Source organism: Glycine max, chromosome 12, assembly GCF_000004515.6.
Source record: "Glycine max cultivar Williams 82 chromosome 12, Glycine_max_v4.0, whole genome shotgun sequence".
In the NCBI taxonomy this organism is placed as follows: Eukaryota; Viridiplantae; Streptophyta; class Magnoliopsida; order Fabales; family Fabaceae; genus Glycine; species Glycine max.
Window position 1 is genome coordinate 7,658,520 of NC_038248.2, and position 18,756 is coordinate 7,677,275.

General features: G+C 30.4%; 2 protein-coding genes across 2 annotated transcripts; both read right to left on the minus strand.

The window, feature by feature from the left end:
• Nucleotides 1-1,229: 1,229 nt before the first annotated feature.
• Nucleotides 1,230-1,790, minus strand: LOC100784231 (uncharacterized). Its single transcript, XM_041007530.1, has one exon. It carries the CDS (start codon nucleotides 1,788-1,790, stop codon nucleotides 1,230-1,232), a length of 561 nt encoding a protein of 186 aa, XP_040863464.1.
• A 656-nt stretch (nucleotides 1,791-2,446) lies between these two features.
• Nucleotides 2,447-9,107, minus strand: LOC100784761 (serine/threonine-protein kinase Nek5). The gene is made up of 14 exons (XM_014764623.3): nucleotides 8,304-9,107; nucleotides 8,118-8,184; nucleotides 7,912-7,977; nucleotides 7,711-7,757; nucleotides 7,540-7,585; nucleotides 7,351-7,431; nucleotides 7,211-7,253; nucleotides 7,068-7,117; nucleotides 6,378-6,459; nucleotides 6,251-6,300; nucleotides 5,537-5,610; nucleotides 5,319-5,370; nucleotides 4,597-5,226; nucleotides 2,447-4,487 (listed from the first exon to the last, which is right to left on the minus strand). Exons 1-14 carry the CDS (start codon nucleotides 8,399-8,401, stop codon nucleotides 2,652-2,654), a joined length of 3,222 nt encoding a protein of 1,073 aa, XP_014620109.1. The 5' UTR covers nucleotides 8,402-9,107; the 3' UTR covers nucleotides 2,447-2,651.
• Nucleotides 9,108-18,756: the final 9,649 nt, after the last annotated feature.

The window sequence follows — 18,756 nt, forward strand, 5'->3', positions numbered from 1 at the left end:
TTTATGGGTTCCCTCCGTGTATACATTGTAGTTTGCAGCAAAATTCTTTTTCACTTATTGGAGGAATTATGAAACCCAAAGTTTAACTTTAACGTGTTTTTTCAACCTTCTAAAAAAAAATGTTTTTTCAAGTGTATGAATTATGAAATACTTACACTATATATAAGGTTTAAGTCTCAACGATCAGGTATATTAAAGTATTAGCCTTTTTACAAAACAACGTTTCCAAAAGAACTTGTATTCTATCTAGATTCTCCAAACTCCGGTGCGTCATGTTGAGTTCATTACCTGGAAACTTCAAAGATCCACTACACATATTCCATAACACCCGAATAAAAAAGCAATATATTAGAATTTAGCACACAAATTTTATGCTATTGCTACTAAGCAAAAGCAGAGTTTCATTTGAACACCACCTGAACAACACCTGTACTGTACCTATGAAAAGTACTTATTTGTTAATACTGTATTCATTTATTAATGTTATCATGTTTTTCTGAGTGATAGTTAATTAACTTTTTTTTTTTTTAAAAAAAAGAGTGCTATAGTTAACTGATCGATTAACCGATAACATAATAGATAGATTTTAGATACAAATAGCAATCCTCTCTCTCAAGTTAACTACATTACATTTTGCAGCTAGCTATACAATTTCAACAACCATATAGCAACATACATACATGATGTTTAAGTTCAATAAAACAAAGTAAAGAAAATAAAATGAGGATCGTCCACTTCTGCCGTTTCTTCATTTGTGGCCCCACACTCTTCTTTCTTTCCAACTTGTAACACCTTAAAGTTAACATGATAATGTACATGCAATATCCTTTCTCTTATAACAAGTATCTAGGCATTAGATTGCCTTTTCTTCTTCTTCTTGTCATTTCATCCTATTCAAACTTCGATCTTAAACATGGTAGTCCATAGTCACCAGATCTTTTACTAACTTTTTGCGTATCATATTCAAACTAGCTACACCCACCACCACTACAATTGATCTATATATCTAATATACTATTTTACTATGAACCAAAAGAATAAATACTTTAAAGAAGAGTTTAATTTAGTGTAAAATATATTTTTTACATCGACATCCAATAAAAAATTATTTTATCATCACGTCATATTAAGAAAATGGCGTGATAACATAATTAAATCTTATTGAATGTTCTATGTAAAAATGTCTTACAGTTACAGCAGGGTATATAAATTAAACTCTTCGCATTGCACTACTTTCTGGATCTTGCCGTCCCTCTAGCATTCACTGTGTGGCAGTTCTTCCCTATACCCAAAAGCTTGCCAGTGTCTTTTGTTGGAGAGAGGAACTCCACATCCAGATTCATACACTGAACATCAAATAACTTATCCATACTTGGCCAAATTCCAGATTGGAATCTAACCTTAACACCCAAGACCACCATGTTGAAGTTAACCACCCCTTTGGTCCAGTTCTTAAACAAAACATCAGGAACCACCTTCTGGCGTGAATCCCTCACTTCCATGTCAACCTTCACACTCTTGTTGGTAAACTTCTCCATGAACACGGTTTGTTGTTGCTGTTGCACCGCAGCCATGGAGTGCCACTCCTCGCCATAAAGCCGTAACGTGTGGACACGGTGAAGCACCACTTGTGCTTTGATCTTGTTTGGGTTTGTTATGGTTAGTCCAACCTCGTACTTTCCTCGTACCTGCGAGTCTGAGAGGGCGAAGTTGGTCACGGAAAGTGATGTCAACCGAAAACCAGGGTCATGCGGATGCATGGCAAGCCATGCTATGCTGATGATGGCCATGATGATAACAAAGATGGAGACCAACACCAATGTTAGTCTGCGGAAAAAGGAGTTGCCACAGCACCTTGTTGTCGGGGTGTTGTTAGTTGGAGTCATTTGATTTGGATTTTGGTAGAAGGGTTTGTCTAATCAATGATGAAATTTTGGAAGGTGCAGTTTTGGCTCGGTGCTGTTGTGAATGAAGGTGAAGCTGTTGTTGTGATCATGAAATAGAAAAAAAAAAAAAAGGAGTATATGAGGAATGAAAAAAACGTAAAAAAACACATATGGACAGTAAAACGCGTGCGATCTTTATATAGCAAAATACTACGTATAATCAATAAGGAAGAGGAAGGTTCCACGATGCTTCTAGGAAATGAGGGAATCTAGGAAACTACGCGGAAATGAGGGAATAAAAGCTATAAACCTAATTTATGCAAGGTCAACAATTCTGTTAATAACTAATTAAGTAGTTTTTGATGATGACATGACATTCCAATTTGTCTCCAATCCAGCATATGAAGATTCTTTATCTGAGTGCTAATTGAAGTATGCTTTCTATTTCTGGTTGATAAGTAAACCCTTTTTATGGTTTTTTGCTTTGCTCAATTTAATCATAGCAACACTTTGGTACAACAAATTTAACAACTATGCCGGGGCACGGAATGTCCATACAATTGATCGTAATTTGATGTTATTATTTTGTATGGTCACTATTTACAACAGCATAAAAGCACTGAAAGAATTACAATAATGAAAGAAGGGACAAAGCCATTATGTTCTCTTATGAATTCAAGTAGTACTTGAATAACTATTTAAGAGCAAATTTTCAAATATATCAAATACAAGTGAAACTTGTCACATAAGAATTGAGATACCTCATCATGAAGAGTGTCCCCCACTTTCCTCAGACATCATTCCTTTGAGACTCTTGGCTAACCAAATGGCTGTCTCCCTTGGGGAGACCTTGTCTTTCCCAAAGGGCTTCAGAACAACTTGAAGTTCCTCCAATCTATTTTGCTGCAGCAACTCTGCAGACAACTCCAAGAGTTCTTCAAGTGCCTCTGCTCTCTGCCTGAAAGATTTCACATCCAATGTTTCCTTTGCCGCCGGTGGTTTCTCTTCATTCATGGGAGTGTTGCATTTACTGAGCTCAGCAGAATCAGGTTCTGAAACTATAGGAGAAGGGTTACTCACATCTTGCTCCTTAAGACCAGGATGATCAGAAATGCTTGATTTCATGCTCGAAGCATCAGAGAAACTTGAAGATTTAAGGATTGGAGGAGTGTTCAAGTTCTTCATTTGCAGCTGATCAGAAATGTCTGATTTCAAGCTTGCAGCATCAGAGCAAGTTGAAGATTTGTGGGTGGTCAAAGGAGAGGTTATGTTCCTCATTTCCAAATCATCCCTCACAACATTGATGAACTTACCAACATCTACATTTTGAACTCCCATCTCCACAGATTCCTTAACTGGTTGCTCGCTTCCAACACGGTAACTACTGTGGCGTATGACATGGATAACATCATCAAAGGCTGGAGGAAGATGGCCAGTATCGTGCCTTTCTTGTGCTGGATTCTGCAGCAAAGTTACTTTCTCGTGCAAAACTTTCTGGCTTGATAATTTGTTAGTGGTAACCACAGGAACAGTTTCAGCCGCCGGTTTCTGGCTTGATAATTTAGTAGTGGCAACCACAGGAACAGTTTCAGCTGCCGGTGACAGTCGCTCCCTCACTGTGAATTTGTCATCACCTGGGGACTTACATCCAAGTGCTGGCTGGCTAACTATATCTGGTTCACTTACTGGACTAACTTCTACATGAACAGACTTTTCTCCAGAACTTGGAGGTGCTTGTTTGGGAGACTTGATCATAGGCATTTCCTTGGAAATATATTGAAAATCTTTGATTTCTTTAGGAGACTTGGTTAAAAGAATTTCCTTGGTTATATCTTGAAATTCTTTGATTTCTTTGGTGGCTCCAGCAGAGGGGTCTACAGATCTCTTATCACAGCTAGTGGTAGTAGATATAGTTGTCTGGTTTATGACAAGATCACATTCTGAAGCAAGTGTTACCTTGGAATCCTCAACACGGTGATCTTGAGTTAAACTGGAACTCACTTTCTCATTACTACTTATGGTATTCTGAAAATTCATGGTAACCTCACAGGTTTCTTTAGGCACTTTTTCAGCCATCTTACAATGTGCACAAGTTGTAGGTGGGCTCCTATCAGGACATGTTTCAACACCTACAATGTGGTTTACTTTCTCATGATTAGGAAGCATCTGCTCTCTCATGTCAATGAAAGTTTTTGCATCATCAGCAAGTTCACATCCTTTGATAGAAACTGAAGATGAGGCAGAATTGCTGCTGTCTGTTTGCATTCCTTTGGAACTTCTTTCAAAAGCCTTCTGAGGCTCTCTAGTAACTTGTCTTGAAATATGTGGTACATTGCCATTGGCCAATTGACAAGGGCTCATCTCAGGTTCCTGGATTATTTTATTTGAGCCTAGCTTCCCAGTATCATTTGCTGCATTTGGAACATCAATTCCAGCCAGCCTCATTCTTCCAGAAAATGAAGGTCTTCTAAGTGAGCTTGGAGGAGTCCTTTGCCTTGGCTTGGGAGAAAATCCATCTCCTTCTACTTGTTTGGCAAGTGCAGATGGTGGAGTCAAATCATGTCTAGCTTTAACTTTTGGTGAGGCTTCTGTCATCAGAATCTGCCAGCATATAGGAATAAAATACCAGAAAATCAGAAATAAATTTCAATGTCTTGAGGAAATCTATAGAAAGAGATGGCGACATAGATAATTTCAAATGATAATGTACCTGATGCTTTGGATAATGTGAACCCATCATTCTTTTTGCAGGGTCAGGACTTGCCCTTGCAAGTGCAGCAGGTGATTCTAAATTAGGCTTCATACTAGGAGCAATAAAAGTAGGCTTAGGCAATTTAGACAATGTCTCTGTGTTTATTTTTTGCGTTGATATGCCACCAGGCTTTATGCGGTTGCCTCTCATTGGAGAAGTTGCTTCTCTAACTTTTCCTTCCTTCAATGCCATCATTATATTTCTAATTGTTTTTGGCTGCTTAGATTCAACATTAGAATGGTGTTCATTATTAGATGGTTTCATCACCTCTTGCTCAGCTGTTTTGGCATTAGCATTACTAGAGCCACTTTCATCCTCTGAGCCATCATCATCAATTGATATTTGATCCGTCTCAATGGCTTTGTTATAACACTTCGGTCCTGCTGGTGCAATTTTTTTCTCATTTGACATCAAACTATCTTTGTCACTACTTGAACTATTACTGTTTTGACTTTCAGCCATATTTTTTGGATGATTATTGACAGCAGAAATTGGTTTTTCAGGAGAACAGGAGGTTGGAGGACTGAAAGATGGACGATATTGATCCAAGTAAGGCTGCAAATAAGGGTGCTTTAACACCTCAGATGCCTGTGAAAATTTAAAGTGAGGATATTTAGGAAAAGCAATGATAGTAAACCATTTCCACATTGGAAATAAATTTATTCTCAACAGTGGCTTACTGTTGGCCGATGCTCAGGATTTTTTCTTAGCATGCCCTTTATCAGTGTTTTCCTGTAGTTATAGTAGTCAACAACTTCGATACTTAGCAGAGAGGAAATAAAAAAGATGTTGAACAATTAAACAAGTAGCAGGTATCTCACTGTCATAAACCTGATTTCATCAGAAAGGGTAGTATACAAAGGAATATTAATCTTAACAGAAGCATATAGAAACTTACAAGGAAGGGGAATAACATGGAGGCAAAGGGCCAATGGATGAACGATTTATCTTGCTTATCAGTCCTGCCATATCCTGAAACATATGATTCATTATGCCATCTCATCGTTAAAACCCAAGAAATAAACCACGCTGAAATACCTCCACATACATATAACATAAATATCTATATCTACTGCAGAGAATCACATGAAGCATATTCCACTAACAAGCAAACATGACCTAGAAACTATATATAGTTAAGCCAAGAGGCTCTCCCACCTAGTGGACTAGTCTTTTGGGTTGGGTTCTCCTCATTTGCTTAAGTCCTAACTGAAACTATATGTCTCGGTAGTATTATTCCGCAAAACAAGCAGCAGTTAAGATAGTTTACAAAACAAGCTTAAACTTAGAACTCCAGCACATATATGGGGATAACAAAACTAAAATATAAAACACAATGATGATCTGGTAGGTGGTGGCTTTGCAAACTCAGGTAGAAGTTTACTTGCCAATCTACTTCAATTTTACAAATTTACTGTTTTATTATTTCTAGATCATTTGTGCAAACTTATACCTTATTTTTCCTGTAATGCAAATGTAACTTTGCTAACTTCGATGCAGAGATGAGATATTATGTTCATATCTGACACGAGGGTATTACATTAAATGAATTTGCTAAAGATTGAATACTATTTATAACTATTTTAAAGTAAAAAATCAGAAGAAATCTTACAAAAGCTTTAAAAGCAGGGCGATGAGCAGCCATCTCGTATATACAGCACCCTGAACAAGTAAAATTCATTTTAGCTGCAGCAAAACCAAATCTGCAAGTATTAGATACTTGGTTATAACATACATACCTAGTGACCAAATATCAGATTTGAATCCATATGGAATATCAGCAAGCAGTTCAGGGCACATGTAATTAGGAGTTCCTACCACCTACATAGAAACATTTACAGCAATTATTAATCCCATATGTGGTGACTATGTATTTGTCTATGAATGTTACGCTAATCATATGGATTAAAAAATTGGAAGCAATATCATATTTCAAACCTCTAGAAACTAGACATTATTAAAATATGGCGAGCTTCTAGTTTCTATATAAAAAATAAATGAGTTGTAAGGCGTGAAGGAACAAATAAATTTAATAGTAGGATAATTTTAACTAAACATAGTTGGGATGATATTATTAGTCCTTGGCTTGGCCAATAGTGGAAAAACTCAGTTAGCAACTAATAATGCTGAAGCTTATGGTTCTCATGAACAGATAAAGTTTTAGGGAACAAAAACTAGGAAATGTCCAAAAACACTATTTATGACTATATGTGAATTAGAATTGATTTCTTCTTAGTATATCTCTACATGTCCACTCAAAACCTAGAAAGAAAGAGTTATGGTTTAAAGATGAAAACTCTTAATCTGTAACTCTGCAGAATGCATCAGTGCTAGAAACTTGATAGAAAAAAGTTTAGCATGGATCGTTAGGTCTTTTAAGCAAAAAGAAGACAAAGGAGAAAGCAACATGTTCCCAAAGTTACACATACCGAAGATGCCAAATCATCTGCTTTTAGTGTCTTAGCAAGCCCGAAATCCCCTATATGTCAGAAAAATACAGACAAATTCAGAATGAAGACTTAGAAATCTATCTCCAATCTCCAATATAATCAAAGACAGTAGGTGAACTCACCTAGGCGAACATCTCGATCTTTGGTAAGAAAGATGTTGGAACACTGTCAACAGAATCAACAAAATCAGACTTAATAAATTTCAAATGAAAGACAAGAATCATAGACCATATTACATATAGTTTAATTCATACAAGTATACCTTTAGGTCACGATGTAAAACAAAATTCGAATGCAGGTACTCTACTGCCAACAGTAATTGAGTGAACCATTTGCAGAGTTTCTGAGCAATTTCAACAATATCAATGTAAGTCACAAAATTTTTCAAAAATTAACTCAAGATGTGGCCATGTGGGAAAAGAATACACACACAACCCTGAGAAAAACATACCTCCTCAGGAAAGTAAGCACCATTTAATTTTTTCATCAATTCAGCCCTGTTGCAGATTTGTAGAGAAAATAAGTATAACAAAATTATAAATAACCTGTTGCAGATTGAGCATATAAAATTTATGAAGTTCCACATGGCACTGCTAGTTCATAGGTCTTATCATATACTCACATGTCTCCACCTTCACAGTATCCGGTGACAATGCAGACATAGCAACCCTGCAACAGTAGAATGTGCTTAGCAGAAAAGTAAACAGTCATTATTCTCACACTTCTAGTTCACAACAGAGATTGCAATACTGTAACTATTAACAATTAACTGAAAGAAACTAAGTCTATGATTACATTATACAAAAATTTTAAGGGTCTTCACCTTCTCAACCCATGCCTCCTTGAATTCCACAATGTAAGGGTGCTGGATTCGAGCAATAAGAGCCATCTACAATTAGCAACAAACAACAACAGTTAAATCCCCTCCACAAACAAGCAGATTCCAGGATTTTGATCCAAATCTACTAGCAGAGATAACCAAAAAGCACACGCAAGGCACGCAGACACACACGGAAAAAATAAACTCACTTCTTGATGAGCAGATCTTCTGCACCGTTCAGTCTGTCTTGCAAGCCTTATTTTTTTCAACACATATCTGCAACCCAATAAAACAAAGCTTCAGTCATCAAACTTACAAACCTACCCATCAACGAATTTCTCATGAACAAAAAAACGTAGCCCCATCAATGAAATACAAAAAGTGGTGACTATTACTTCTTCTTCTCAGCCTTGTGGTGAACAAGAATAGCCGCTCCAAATGCTCCTCGACCGATCTGCTCCATGATCTCATACTGATCCATCCGAGACTCCATTGCTCTCGATCCACCAACACTCAATTCCTCAACCCCCAAAACAAAACAAACAAAAACAAGAAAACCAACAAAAACCAATAACTAGCTCACACCATTTTCCCACTTCCCAAGTCTCAAAATGAAACCATAGTTCAAGCCATAGTTCTTTTTCGTCCAATGTTGCAATAACCTTGTTCTACATTGTTTCCTCAATAGATTAGAATCATATGCAACCCAAACACCATGTGGGTTTCTTCTTATCCTTCTCTCCACTCTGCTATAGCTTCATTCCATTGACCCTCATTAGTCCCATGACAACAACACTGGGCAATAATAGCATAACCATGATGGCTTTTCACAGAATTTGCAAAGAAGAAGATTGAAAGTCTCAACCTTTGTTCCCAAGTTGAAGGAAGAAAAACAAAGTACAACACAAACACATACACTCTCTCTCTCTCTCTCTAACTAACGTCACAACTGAATTGAAGAGTTTGAAGACACACTCACACGCACTCTTTCTAACTATGTCACAAATTGAATTGAAGACTTTGAAGAGAGAGAGAGAAGAGGGTGCTTATGGGTGTGCTTGGTTATTCGCCGACAGACACAGCTGGTCTACCTGGTTCCAAGCTTTCAATTTTTGTTCGTTTATTTAGATTGATGTTTTTTTTAAGAAAAATAATTTATTTATTTATTTATTTTTCATTTTTTTTCTTCTTCTTCCTTTAAGACTCGGTGTCCACTAATGGATATACAAAGGGTGTCACCTTCGTGGGCGAAGTGCCATCAGTTATCCATTGCCATAACGAGACACACTTCAAACATCACCAACGGTTTGATGTTTGAAGTTCTAATGTTTGTGCCATAATTAGTATTGGGAGTCCATCAAGTTAACCAGGTAATTTTGGAACTATATTTAATGGATAATGTGATTTGTAAACGGAAACGTTTGTTATTTGAAAAAACAAATTATATATATATATATATATATATATATATATATATATTACACGGTAAATTATAAATTATTATGTATGATATTTTTTAAAATTTTCATACTGATAATTATATTAAAAATTATTTATTATAACTTCTAATTGATGAATTGATAATATGTTTCTTTTACTCATGCTATTAGTCTCAAGTATTGTCGATTTCTTGAGGGATTATTCTTTATTGAGAAAGTTTAAATTTTATATAAAAAATTTGAGTTCAAATTTATTTGAATCAATGACATATTATACAATACATCAAGTTGTATAAAAATTAAACTCTAAAAATAATTTATATTTTCATGATGGTTGGCGTTATTCTTGTTATATTAATGCTATGATTGCATCTTCAATCCTTTCTGATCTGGTTGGATGTACCCCAATAAGTCTAATATTGAAACACAAGCCATGCAAACTAAGTTTGATGCATTTTAAAAAAAAATATTAATTGCTTGGTCTTGATTAATAGGGAAAGCTTCGTTTATCTCCAAAATCCATATAAATAAATAATAGGTTAAATTAGTAATTTGCTCCCTATAATTTCATGATTAGTATTTTAATTTTTTTAAATTGATTTTTTTAGTTTTTATAATTTATATTTTAATTTTTTTTAGACCCTATAGTTTAAAAGTGATTTTTTTAGTTCTTATAATTTATATTTTAATTTTTTTAGTCTTTATAATTTAAAAGTAATATTTTTAGTCCCTATAATTTGTATTTTAATTATTTTTTAGTCTTTATTACAAAAATAAATATAAAAATAATTAGTTACAAATTTATTATAAATTATTTTATTATAAATTAGTTACGATAATAATATTACTCATATATTAATGATAAGGAGTAAAAAGAAATTAAAATATAAAATATAGAGACTAAAAAACCATCTTTAAATTATAGGAATTAAAAAAATACAAATTATAAAGACTAAAAAAATCAATTTCAAACTATAGGAACTAAAAAAATTAAAAAATTAAAATATAAATTATAAAGATTAAAAAATTTAAGAGAACAAACACTTGAATCACTGAACATACATATGATTATTGACGATTAAAAAAAACATCCCTTCACAGCTTTAATAATCTTTATTGGAAAGGGGGTATATTTTCAATAATATCACAGGATGGGTTGATGTCTTTATTTAACAGAAAAAGAAAACATGACACGAAAAAAATTATGTTTTGTAAGAATTTAGTACTTTTCAACATTTCCTTTTAACAAAAGGACAGATGAAAGTAAACAAAAAGAAAGAACATATATAGATTATGAAAAATAATGATGGTCTAGAGTGAAAGTAACTGTACGAAGCAATTTAAAATGTCACTTGTTTTGCTGGACATTGTGGGTTGTCAATACTATATATTAACTATTAGAAGTTTGTTAAATAAGTTTCAACCCATAACAATGATGGTAATAATAATAAAGAAAGTAGCAGATGCATTTATGTTAATATACATAATAATTCTCTCTTACTATAATGAAGATTTTTAAAAGCAAAAATGTGTATCAAATTACAGTTAAAATTATTTACTGTTGCACACTTATTAAATTAATTATCATGGTTTTTCGATAGCTATCATTGCTTATTTTTATTGTATTTTCTCTAAAAAGCCAGCTTTTATATATATATATATATATATATATATATATATATAAAATGTACAAATTATGTAATTACTGGTATATGATAGAAGTGTAATTTTAAATTGAGAGTCATATACATTAGTTAAGGTCTGCAATAAGTAGCTACTGAATTAGTTGACACCTATGGTACGGTGTTTAAATATTAGTAAATCAGATGCCAAAAAAATAACTATTACAGTATATCAGTATTTTAACCCTTTTCATTAATAAGATGTATTTAATATTTTAAATTATTATTTTTAGAATATTCGTTAACATATAAAAAATGGAAGAATAATATTAAAAAAATTATTTTGATTGAGAAATTTGGAGAAGTTAAAATATCTATAAAAGAAACTACTATAATGTTCTGCAATTTATTTCATTTCCTATAATTAAGCTTAAAAAATAAACAAAAATTCCAAATCGCAACTCCCTTTTAGGCTTTTAGCATAGTATAAAGTACATGTTTCTATTGTTTAGCTTTTTATTTAAGTTTTGGTAGAACATGAATTCAGAATTATAAGGAATAAAATTCTTTTGTCAAAAACAAACAAACACAAAAAAGAACAAAACATTATTAAATAAATCAAAAGTTAATCATGGTTTTTGAATAACTATTTTTAATATTTTATATTTGAAAAATATAAGGGAATGAATTAGTTCTTTAGGTTCAATTAATAAGAGAATATTTCTATAAAATAAAAAGCAATACCAATTAACTGAGAATAGCATGAATATGGAAAATCAATTAATAAAAGATAAAGAAGGAAAATATGTGAACAATTGATTTGTTCTAGTTCGGTGATGAGTGTGATATAAGTGAAGTTGAGCAAGATATTTTAGTTTTTAGTTTTTTTTATTAGTTGAAAATTTTGTATAATTGTTTGGTAAATAAGTTTTTTTTAATAATTTTTAGTGTTTTTAAAATATTACTTGAACTAACATCTTTTAAAATATTAGTTTTTAATTTTTTTTATATTTTCTTTCATTTTTATTCTCGATATATTTGTCCAATTTTTTTATTCTCCTTTTTAAATAAATTATGATTTTATTATTTTTGTCATTTTATATTTCAACTAGCTTTTGGTTTTTTTAAGTTTAAAAACTTGTTTGATTATTCGGTAGACAAATTTTTTTAATAGCTTCTAGTGTTTTTTGAAATGTTACTTAAAGTAATGCATTTTAAAACACTAGCTTCTAACTTCTAGTTCTTTATATTTTTATCCTTAATACATTTATTCAATTTTTTTTAAAAAAATAAATCATGATTTTATTATTTTTCTATCATTTTATACTTTTCAGTTAATTTTATTAAACATTTATAATTTAATAAGTTAACTTTTCAACTTTTAACTATCAATTTTTAGCTTTCGTCTAACAAATAGCAAGTTGGCTTCCAACTATTTTTTTTAGCTAATTTCATCGAACATAGCCATAATTTAATTAGTCAGCTTCTAGCTACTAATTAATTTTCCAACTTCTAACTAACTTATGTTGAATCTCAAAGTGATTATTTGAAATTTTTTCACTTCATCAATTTTTTTACTTATAAGGACTTTAACAAACCTTCTACCTCAAACACAACACCACAAAAATCTCTCTCTATCTCTAATTTAAATCAAATAATTAATTTTAATCAAAACAAAGTTCCAAACAATAATGTTATTCAAAACTCTTTTTTTTAACTAAAAACAAGAATGCTCTCATATATATTTAAGCTACAACAATATTCTATTTCTATCTTTAAAGTAAATTTGTAAATATAGTTTTTGTTCTAAAGTAGTTTAAAAATTAAAAGTGTGGAATATTTGTGGGAGTAATTGGAACATTCAAGTAAAGTCTTCAAGAAATCTTTTAAGCTAAACTTAAACTTAATTATAAAGACTCAGACACTTGAGTCAGTAACCACTGGCCATAAAATGTAATGAAAACATTAATTAGAGTAAATGAAGAGATAAAGTCTTGTGTGTCTACCTTACATTGATGTACTTATATATATTTTAAAATAAATGTTACATAAAAAATAATTCGTAAGAACTCAAAAATAAAAAATTAATGATTAAATTATATTTTAATAAAAAAATATAATTTAAAATTTATTAATCAATTATTATAATTAACTTATATTTTAATAATTATAAACAAAAAGAGTGTAATTCAAATTATGTACATAAAACACTCGAAAAAAGTTTAAGGGTAAGGCAAATAGTCATATTTTCATAAACGCAGTGGAAATGAGAGAAAGATAAGTATAAGTAGCATATTTTCAAACACATTACTTTCAATACATATTTTCTTATTAAAATTTATTAGAATCTAGACAATCATGAAAGACTGTTATTAAACTTAATCAATCTTTTTCATTTAAATCCAATCCAAAATCATATTTAATTATGATATTTAGGTTTTTCTCCATTTATAGCCAACTTAATCCACCCGTGAAAGAGTTTGAGTGATGGAATTACAATTGATATCTAGGATCTTATATAGGATTCCTCTAATTACTGTATCGGTTTTACTAACAAGTATTTTTGAGATATTAGTTAAAAAATTAAAAAAATATTTATTATAAAAATAAAAAATGTATAAAAAAGTTACCAACATCATAATTTTGTACCTTCAATAAAAAAATTTATTCTTTTAATTTCTTAATTAATACCTTAAACACATTAGTTAACATTTGCTATATTATATGGATGACAAATGCTAATTGATGGTCTAAGAATATTAATGAAGGAACTAAAAGGATAAAACAGAAATCATAAGAGAACGAACAAAATTTATGCAGCACAATTTTTTATATTTCAATAAAAAAATTCTCATTTTAATTTTGTAACCAATACCTTTAATCATGTCCTATTGCCCGTTTGGTTGGAGAAAAGGAAATTAAGGAAAGAAGAAAATAAAATTCTAAAATTTAAATTGAAAAGAAAAAAATACAATTTTATTTTTAAAAATTAACTTTTCCTTTTATTTTTTTCTCATTTTATCTTTAACCAATGGGAAAAAAAATTCATAAGTAGGGTTTTCTTTATTCTTTATTTTCTTTTCTGTATGTATTAATAATATCAACAATTGATGCCGCCAAAAACCCACTATCTTAAAAATAGAGAAAATAAAGGAAAAGCACACCAAGTTCTAGGCAACTCTTTTTACCCATAGAGTGATTATTTATAGTTATTTACGATAAACCCGATGTTGCAGACAATGGAATTAACGAGAGATGCCCACGTTGGACCCAGGATTTACACGGAGCCCTATGAGTTGACAATGATACTTAATTACAATAGGAAGGAGCAGTGGAATAGGGTCAAAGAGAAGCAACCAAACAGAGCTCTGAGGTGATGAGTAAGAGTGCCATGGTTTCAGTGCCTTGTCTCACTAGTAATTAAGTAGAAATACCATGTGCATGTGTTAGCTTCTTCCTCTACGTCGATAGAGCATCATTCTCTGGACAAGCACATGCCATGCACATTATCATCATATCAACAAGGAAATAAACGACGCAGACACCTGATCAAAAAAGGGGGTCCTCTCCCATTATCATGCGTGCTCAAAGTTAGTGCCACTACATACACATACACCCTCACCAAAGGGACCATTTCATCTTCACTAACTTCAATAGTGTTCTTCCTCTATTTTACTATTTTTGTCACACACACAAAAAAATTATACAACAAAATATAAGGTGGAATAATATTTATAATAAGTTATACTGACATGGTTGATATTTTTTGCCTTTTTAATTTTACATAGATATTTTTACAATTTATATAATAGCATAATATTATTTATTTTTTCTGATATAAGAGAAAGTTAATAATATATTTTTAACACACTTTTTAGAACACATATTTTATTATTGATTGTAATTTATTAAAAATCATATTGTAAGTTGATTTATGTTATGTTTATGTAAACAATCATAAGGTAATTTTAATACTTTATTATTATTATTATTATTATTATCATACTATTATTAGTTGAATTTATGGAAAACAAATCATTTGTAAATTTAATTATATTAATAATTATATAAAAATATAAATTTATTTAATCATATAATAACCCATCATTTGCTTTTTTTATACATGCAAATATCAATTACTTTTCTTACTGTAGTAGTTAAGGAATGAAAAGAATTTTTTATTTATTAATATACGTAAAATTACATTTGTTATGATTAAGATAACTATATTATTATTATTTGTTATGGAGAGACCTTTGTCTAATTTTCCTTGATTAATCAAAATTAAAGTAGTACACAGTCAAAGAAAACGTGAAAATTCTCTGGATTATTTAGCTATTCAAGGTTGGTCACAAGTTGATACTATAAGAGGGGCAGCGAGAAAAAGGTGTGGCTTTATTTTCCATGTCGCTTAGAATTAATTTGGGTTTATTTAGTGAGCATTATTAATTAATGTGGTGATTTGACAACACCATAGCAACTAACGAATCTCTGGTAAGTGTAAAATTTGAACAGTTGTTGTTGCTCAATCATGTTCCACAAAAAAATTGGCATTGATAACTAGTCTAAATCCAGTTGGCACATAATGAGGAGTATATGATAGTTAGGCTTATCTCAAATCCAATTTCATCTAAATAGTGTTATTTGATTATTAAAGCCTACAATTAACATTCTCTTGTTGAATCTTTGCCTACGCTTTTGTTTTATTATTTTTATTTAACTTAAGACAATGACAAACAACCAATCTTCACCTAAAACGACTATCCTTTGTGTGTGGAGAAATTATGCTTTTACACTGAGTGTTATCCATTAGTATTTAATGTGTTATACTTGAAGGGGGAGCCAAAACATACGAAAAAAATAAATTGAAATATGATGAGATGTGAAAGGGGATATAAAAAATTGAGTGAGTAACAAAAATCCATGTATGTCTTACAGTCATACAACCCCCAAGCAAAAATTCCATTATGATAGATATTCTTGGATGCCAAGAGTGGAACGTTTATTATGATAGATATTCTTGGATGCCAAGAGTGGAACGTTTATCTAGGTGATCCAATGTCCTCATCAAATAACTCTTCAGAATCTTAAATTATTCGTAATTTTTAAATTTTATAATATGCCCTTATAAACTTTAGTCTCTTTAAAATATACTTTATCTATCCCTTTGTTGATTATATTTCTTCCAACTTGTAACAAAACCAAGTTCACGACCAATGTGTCATTGATCTGACTGAAAATAGACTCAGTCATAGACAACCAGTTTTTAAGTCAAACTAATTTTAAAATCAGTTTTGAACCAATTTAAAATTTTGTTTTTTATGGAAAAATGAATTTAGAAATGGTTTTTAGTCATAATATTAGTTTTAAAACATTTTTTTAACCAAGCCATTTGTTAAAACATAATCACTTTGATTTAAATATCAGATTTAATTTTAAAATATAATTTGGTTCAAATTAATGTTTTGATTTGCTTTAACATAGGTTTCTTTCAAATCCTTACCGTCGAGACGAAGCAAATTAAAAATGCCTACTCTTTCTTTTTTCCTCTTCTTATTTTAGGTTGTCAGAGCTGTTGATATCATGATATATTGCAAGTGTCGAACAAATTGATGGCTAAACTGAAGAGAAGCCAAAAATAAATAAATAAAAGCACGTGAGAAGGGTGAGAGAGAGAGAAAAATATGAAAGTATAAAACAATTAATACATAGGACAAGTTGGCAGCCAAAAAAGATGTACATGCACATTCTCATGTTGTATTTACTCCCATTATGAAGCTAGCTGAATATTCGGGCACGTTACATTTTCATTCTAGCTGCTGTATAATTTATTAGTATGTTAAAAAGTGAGGAAGTTCACTTTAGATAGTAATAAAGTCTAATAATTGTTTATTGTAGAAAATAACAGTTATGAATAGTGATAAAATCAAAGAATTATAACAATCTAAGCTTAAATATAATTTTAATAGTTAATTTCTTAATTAATTGTTATTATTATACTTTATCCCTCTAAAATAATTTGTTTCATTTTAGACGAGTTAAATCCTAATAGGTTATATTATTTTTATTGAAGAATCTAATTTTCATGTTCTCTAAAAAATATAATTTTTTTATACAAATGACCAATAAAATTTACCATAAATATAATTTTTAAAATAATTATTATATATTCAATACCATACATGCTTATTTATTAAATGTTGTTAGCATATTTAAATTAAATTATACAATAATTTTTTATCAGATAATATTTCAAAATTCATTATTAAGTTAAAATTTTTATCATATAAATTACAATAAATAATTAATAGATTACATAAGTTTGTTAAATTTTATTATAAGAACTATATATCGTTAATAAAGTTTTTTGATTAATTCACAGCATAAAAAATTTTATGCAGATAGTACATGTCAATTAAATTCTATAAATTATATTTATAACATTTTATATTACTTCATAATTATATATATATATATATATATATATATATATATATATATATATATATAATATTAACATACCATATTTTTAAAAATATAAAAATAAAAACCTTTTAATTATATTTTTATAGTTATTCAATTTTAACAAAATAAGTTATAATCATCATTGAGCATGCACGCTGAATAAAGTCGTATATAATTATTCCAACTTAACGAATAGTATTAAGGTTGAGTCATGAGTATATGATATCTTTAAAATCTCAAAAAGAAAACGTGCTTATAATGGTTTTACACAACTTCAACACAATTATCATACCAAAATTAAGATACAATCAAGATTAATATATATAATTAATTTAGCAAATTAATAGATAAAAATTATATACCATTCATATAATTCGTTGATGTGAGTACAATACACAATTATCCTTATATCAGTAAATAATTTTATTTTTTTTAGGATATACTTCACAAAGAGGTTACATGATATGATATATCTGTTTGTTTTTTTTTAAAGAGAATATGATACTTCAATAAGTTGCAATCACCATGTATATATCACCCTATGTCTTGGAAGGGACAGAATTTGTTTGCAAGAAAACGCATAAAAATATAATATGCTTTAAAATAAATTGATATACTTTTGACATAGTAATTGACTTCCAAACTACACTACAAAATTTCACCCCAATATCCTTACCTATATCAACTGCTGTCTGCTGTGGTTATATATTCTCTTTATAAGCAGTCGAATTTGAGTCCTACATTATTAAATAGAAAAATCTTATCACTCATATAGTTTATCTTATATATTTGATTGGAGCAAGATTACTTTCTGTCCTGTATATCTGAGGTAAGTTTCTGTCTTGTATATATAATACCCCCTGCCCATCGTGACCTCATCATTCTTTACTTCACGTTCATGCTTGTTGTATTTCTTTCACGTATCATACCTGTCATTTTAAGATGCACCTTTCATTTTTTTTTTCTGATATAATGCTTTTTTTTTCCTTTATTTTAAAATTAGTTTTAGTTGAAAACTGGTTGAAAAACTAGATTTCATATGAACCAGTATTGAAAAACTAGATTTGAATTTTTTCCATCTGTAAATGCATTCAAGTCAACCGATTGCTTTCGTTTCACGACAACATTCTTTGATTTCAACCAATTTAAAGTCTTATCCGCAGCTTTTCCCCCTATGAGTTTTAGCAACCTCGTAACATACTCATGTCAGAAAACTCATGTTGGTTTGAGGAGAAATGCAAGTAACAGCAACAAATTGTGGCCATACATCATAGAGTTCAAAGTAGAGGAGAGGAGTTCTATAAAAGAACATTTTTTATTTG

Bases quoted from the DNA above. Each gene is read 5' to 3' on its own strand.
- LOC100784231 (XM_041007530.1), bottom strand. From the start codon at position 1,790: ATGGCCATCATCAGCATAGCATGGCTTGCCATGCATCCGCATGACCCT.
- LOC100784761 (XM_014764623.3), bottom strand. From the start codon at position 8,401: ATGGAGTCTCGGATGGATCAGTATGAGATCATGGAGCAGATCGGTCGA. The intron at 7,586-7,710 runs GTGAGTATATGA...AATCTGCAACAG, and splicing joins TACTGTGAAGGTGGAGACAT to GGCTGAATTGATGAAAAAAT. The intron at 6,301-6,377 runs GTATGTATGTTA...TTACTTGTTCAG, and splicing joins ATCTGATATTTGGTCACTAG to GGTGCTGTATATACGAGATG.